The sequence below is a fragment of the Bombina bombina genome, chromosome 6 (genome assembly GCF_027579735.1).
Source record: "Bombina bombina isolate aBomBom1 chromosome 6, aBomBom1.pri, whole genome shotgun sequence".
Classification (NCBI taxonomy): Eukaryota; Metazoa; Chordata; class Amphibia; order Anura; family Bombinatoridae; genus Bombina; species Bombina bombina.
Window position 1 is genome coordinate 1,070,887,749 of NC_069504.1, and position 6,000 is coordinate 1,070,893,748.

The 6,000-nt window shown below is 38.6% G+C and overlaps 1 protein-coding gene across 1 annotated transcript in view; it reads left to right on the forward strand.

Annotated features, from left to right (window-relative positions):
- The window catches only part of LOC128664888 (aldo-keto reductase family 1 member B1-like), a 186,091-nt gene extending 180,424 nt beyond the window's left edge, over positions 1-5,667 (forward strand). The window contains exon 11 of the mRNA XM_053719684.1: positions 3,969-5,667. Within this exon, the coding sequence (XP_053575659.1) occupies positions 3,969-4,011 (43 nt within the window). The 3' untranslated portion in view covers positions 4,012-5,667. The remainder of the gene's footprint in view (positions 1-3,968) is intronic.
- The last annotated feature ends 333 nt before the right edge of the window (positions 5,668-6,000 follow it).

The window sequence follows — 6,000 nt, forward strand, 5'->3', positions numbered from 1 at the left end:
AGCTCATTCCACTAGAGCTGTGGCTTCTACTTGGGCCTTTAAGAACGAGGCCTCTGTTGAACAGATTTGCAAGGCTGCAACTTGGTCTTCGCTTCATACTTTTTCCAAATTTTACAAATTTGACACTTTTGCTTCATCGGAGGCTATTTTTGGGAGAAAGGTTCTTCAGGCAGTGGTTCCTTCTGTATAAAGAGCCTGCCTATCCCTCCCGTCATCCGTGTACTTTTGCTTTGGTATTGGTATCCCAGAAGTAATGATGACCCGTGGACTGATCACACTTAACAGAAGAAAACATAATTTATGCTTACCTGATAAATTCCTTTCTTCTGTAGTGTGATCAGTCCACGGCCCGCCCTGTTTTAAGGCAGGTAAATATTTTTTAATTTATACTCCAGTCACCACTTCACCCTTGGCTTTTCCTTTCTCGTTGGTCCTTGGTCGAATGACTGGGAGTGACGTAGAGGGGAGGAGCTATATGCAGCTCTGCTGGGTGAATCCTCTTGCACTTCCTGTTGGGGAGGAGTTAATATCCCAGAAGTAATGATGACCCGTGGACTGATCACACTACAGAAGAAAGGAATTTATCAGGTAAGCATAAATTATGTTTTTTCTAACACTATTCTTTTTCTTAATTAAAATTTATGCTTACTTGATAAATTTATTTATTTATTGACACAATGGGTCCACGGCCCTCCCTATTTTTCAGACATGTTTTTTGTTATATAGACCTCAGGCACCTCTGCACCTTGTGTTGCTTCCTTTCGCTCCTTTTCCTTTGGTCGAATGACTGGGGTTTGTGGGAAGGGAAGTGATACTTAACAGCTTTGCTGTGGTGCTCTTTGCCTCCTCCTGCTGGCCAGGAGTGATATTCCCAACAGTAATTGATGATGATCCGTGGACTCACCGTGTCAAGAAATAAATAAATTTATCAGGTAAGCATAACTTTTGTTTTTTTCTCGCATTAGTCAGACAGAGCATACAATATTAAACAACTTTGGCCTCTGTTACAATCTAACGCCGATTTGCTCCCAAAAAGGCATTTTGCTTTCCAACTGAATAGGACATTGATTTCTTGAGTGATCATAATGCTATATAATTTTCTTTGTTAAAAGCCTGACTTCACAAGCAAGTTTTCAACAGAAAAGCTCCCAAAAATGACTTTTCGTGTGTTAAATACATCTTTTCAAAATAGAAACTGAGAGGTCTCCCAAAACAATATCCCATTCACACTTAGTAAGGTTCCAAGAAAGTAAAAATTTGCTCTGATGAGGCGGACAGGAATCACTGTCAAGAGAGTATTGCTCTCCGCATTCAGAGAGGTCTTTTGGACCTGATCCGCACTGTTGGATCAGGTCCACAAGACCTTTAATAAATTGGCCTCAAAAACTGCAATCAAGTGCTTTCTGTAGCTCTAAATACGATTTATACAATTTTCGCTTGGGATTTTGGCTCCAGTTCTCTCAGGTTTGATGGTTGCCTTTTGTCAACTGCGAGTTTCAGCTCTTTTCATAGATGTTTGTTGGGTTTCTGATCTGGACTCATAGAAGGCCACTTCAGAACAGTCCATTGTTTTCTTCTCATCCATTATTGGGTGCTTTTTGAAGTATTATTATTATTATCAGTTATTTGTAAAGCGCCAAAACATGGGTCTAATATGTAAGGTAACAATTATGGGAGACAAAGGGATAGGGGGCCCTGTCAAGACTTTCACTGTTGTAAATCAGCTCTCATGAAGGTGATCTACAAAGCGGCTGGGCTCATAGGCATAGGCTAAGGGGGTTCAAGGGGATGACTAAAGGAGGAGAGTAACTAATATAGAAAAATGTTATTGTATATTGTATGCATCCCTGAACAGTAGAGTATTTAAGGAGCTGGAAAACTAGGGGAGTCTTGTGGAGCGAGGCATAAAGTTCCAAGAAATAGGGGCCAGTCTGGAGAAGTCTTGTAGACAGGAATGAGAGGAAGTAACAAGATAGGAGGAGAGAAGAAGGTCATGAGCAGAGTGAAGGGGACGGAGAGTTTCTGGAGACTAGGTTGGAGATATAGGGTGGATCAGTGTTATTGAGAGCTTTAAAAGTAAGAGCCAGGATTTTGTGTTTTATTCTGGTAGCCTTCTACTTTTTAAACCAATATATCCCATCTCACTGGAATAGCTCAATTGCTGCTGGTAACCACAATGGGCCAAATTTATCAAAAGTTCTGGCTGCAGGCTTGCATGAGCAAACTTGCAGCTGGAGAGTTAAGAAGCAGCAGCCATTAGACTGCTGCTTCTTAAGCCACTTTGCCACCTATTAAGTGGTGCATCTCAACCCCCCGGACTTTTCTGACTGGGGAGATTGACAGCCCATGCTTAATTGGCTGCGCACAAGCATGGAGCTACATTGCACACTAGCTGTAGTTTGCAATGTTAAATATGGGGCAGGGATGTCAGATGGACAGGGGCAGAGATGTCCGCTTGCCTTGATAAATCTGGTGTGTTATCCTCAAACCCCCTTTATTTTGTTTTCACCAGAATTGGTGTTATCCACTTTAAGAAACTGACAAATTGTTCTTCATTGTTCCTATCCCTCTAATAGTCAGGAGACTCTTAGACACATTAGATGTGGTTAAAGCTCTAAAATATTGCCTAAAAGCTACAGCACATTTCAGCAAGACGGTATCTCTTCTGTTGGATTCATCCAGCGATTATCACAGCATGCAACAAAACAAGGAAATACTAATGTTTCTTATTGTAGCTAAACATACTGGGCAAGCGGATCACAGTATTACCACTGAACATAATGCTTTCTTTATACAACAAAATATTGTTGTTTCAACATTATTGTCATTGTCTGTTATTTTCCATTAATAATTCTCTTATATGCCGGTTTTATTTGTTTCTCTGTTTCTTAAGCCAGCAGTGGGAGGGTATTTTTGCCAGATCAATATGCCTTCCCTTGTGGGAATTCACATTGCTTTTTTACAGACCAGTTGTCACTATTACTCTCCTGTTTCGTGTGCTGACATGATGAATATTAGCGAGAACTGCCCATCCTGGTTTTGTGCTCATTTCAGTTTGGGTCGACTTGCTTTTTCTTGTTCTCTTCAACCTCTCTTCCTTTAAAAGAAACACAATTAAATAATAACAGGGGAAGGAAGCGCACACACAGTATGAAGCACAGATAGATAGATAGACAGAAAGACAGACAGACAGATAGATACTATACAAAACCTTTGGTTGTGACTAACACAGGCATAACAGTGAGTTTAACCTTTTGTTTCCCAGCTTACCTTTTTTGTGACTTAGGGTCTAGTCACCCACATGCAGAAAGTTTAAATGGAGAGAAGGATATATTAGAGTATTAAGCCTGGCTGCCATGTACACTTTTAGCATCAGTGTGAAACAAACATGCAGGTGGGTAGGTGCACACCACAATGGGGAAAGACGCAGCTGTAAACCCCCCCCCCCCCCCCCAATACAATATCTCTGGCTAAAATGGCAATCGGTTTTCTCAGAAACTGGTATTTTTAAGCCTTGCATTGCAACTCATGATGCTCAGAATATATTTATAATAAGGTAGTAGCTTATTGCTATCAGTAGGTTTTCTATATAATTCCAGACCTGCAATTTCCATATAACCATTAATTTTTACAATTTTGTGAAGCCATAACAATGTCTAAATATTTCTTTGTTTACAAAATTCCCAAATGAAAAATTATTGTCATTTTTCCCCATTGTTGTCTTATCTGGCGCCTTACGCCTGTTACTAACTATTACATGATGATGGTGATAAAGGGGGCGGCTATAAAATACAGATAAACCTCAAATAAAACTGCAGAGAGAAAATTTCTCCTTGAAGACATTTAGTTCATTTTCAGCTAAAGGCACTAATTAGTGTTTGTTTTTCTTTAGTATAAATGTTCCTGTAACCTCATTGATTAATTTTTATTGCCTATTAATGTCTACGTATTTTCCTTTTTTCCTACAGCGCCAAAAATCACAAGGATTATCCCTTTGATGCGGAATATTGAGCAAGATTTACAGCAGTTTGTAGTGATGTTTTCCCGTGATGTATTCACTTTAATGACTCCCCATTCATTTTTTTATTTTAGTTTCCAGTTAAACATAGAAGTAACCACTGGTGCCTTTAGGGGAGTGTTTAAAGGCACAGTAATATTTTTAGCTGTGCATAATAAAGCTTGAAGCTTATATCTGTTTAGGGGAATGTTCTGATATAGATAGATAGATAGATAGATAGATAGATAGATAGATATTGTGGAAGTGTATTCTTTTATTTAAAAAATGTGATTTGGATTTTAAACTGCACCACCTAAAATTACTTTTGGAGAGGGAGACTTTGATGATCATTAAAAAAAAAACACAGAGTGGAGGTGCTAAATATTCATTTGTTTACTGTCGCTTTAAGTAATAAGCATCTCTTAGCTGACCAAGTGTCTAAGTCAAATTACAACAATGTGGATTTATAATTTGCTCTCTTAGCGTATCCCCACGTATGTTTCTACAATTTGTAGTGTTACAACCTAGAATTGAAAGGGATTTTTTTTTTTTGGGGGGGGGGGAGGAAATAATACTGTTTGATTTACACAACATACCTTATGAAAGCACAAAATATGTTTTTTGTGACAGGAAAGTTATTTAAAGTAAATTAATCAAAATATAAGAAAATGAAACAAAAAAACCCCCAGACATATGTTGTTTCATAAATGTTTACACCCATAGCTAATCAAACCTAGTGCAACCAGTTGCCTTAAAAATCATATAATTAGCTAAACGGAATCCACCTGACCTGTGTGTAATTATAGTGTGATACAAGGCTACATTTGTTGATGCTTATTACACTATTGAGGTGTCTTGTTCAGCTGAGATCATGATAGAAAACTCATTGAGCCTCATTTCATCTAAGTTTTTAGTGGCTGTTCCTATCGTTAACATCTACAGTTACTTTAAATGTCCCAGTACTTATCGCACATCGTAGATGTAAACTGCTAGAAATGCAGAAAAATAATGGCTGATCAAATGAACTACACATAGAACAAAGCCAACAGTGCTCATTACCCTGAGAACACATCCCTTCGGTAAAGCATTATGATGGTAGGGAATGGTTTTCAACTGCAGGAATTAGAAAATTGGCCAGGATTGATGGCAAGCTGTATGGAGACAAATACAGTTCAATTCTGGATGGAAAACTTGTTTCAGTCTGTAAATACCTGAAACTGGGACAGAAGTTCACATTATAGCAGGATAATAATCCTATATTTGCAACCAAAGCTACACTTGGGGCTCGATTTATCAAGCCCTTCTCCCCACTTTGACACACAAGCGAACCTCCAGTCAGGATTTATCAAGCAGCGGTTATGAGACTGCTGCTTCCCTGCCCTGTTCTCCACCTCTTAGGTCGAGAATTTCCACACAAGCTCTTGTCCGACCATCTTCTCCTGTGACGGATAGCAAGATTACCATTGCATACGAGCGGGCAAGAAAAATGGTAAAAAAAATATAGGCTCTAGATGTACAAACGCGATAGATACTTACCCCAAAAGACATAAAGCTGTAATTGCAGTAAATTGTGGTTCTACCAAGTCACTATAAATTAAATTGTACTATTACATTGTTATGTATGTTCTGTAAATCCAATAAAGTCAATTGTAATTCCAGGTTGAAAGTGACGATGTCCAAGAGGGTAAATAGTACTTTATGCAAGGCACTTTATATAGGTATTTAGAGAATGCAGGGGTAAAATGGTCATTTCTATCCAACTCTGCTTTAGTTAAGGGCTAAAGGGATGTATCAACTCTTCTAAGGATCTAGAATGATTGGAATTTATCGCAATGGGTTAACCCAGGGGCTAAGAATAGCAGAGAGTGGCAGCATAGATACCAGCGATTTTCTCTTGAAATTGGATACTCTAAATTTTGCATCAAGTAAGTTTATACTCTTTAGTTTAGATGTAGAAAGTCTTTATACCTCTATTACACATGCCAGTGGTTTAGGTGCTAGAG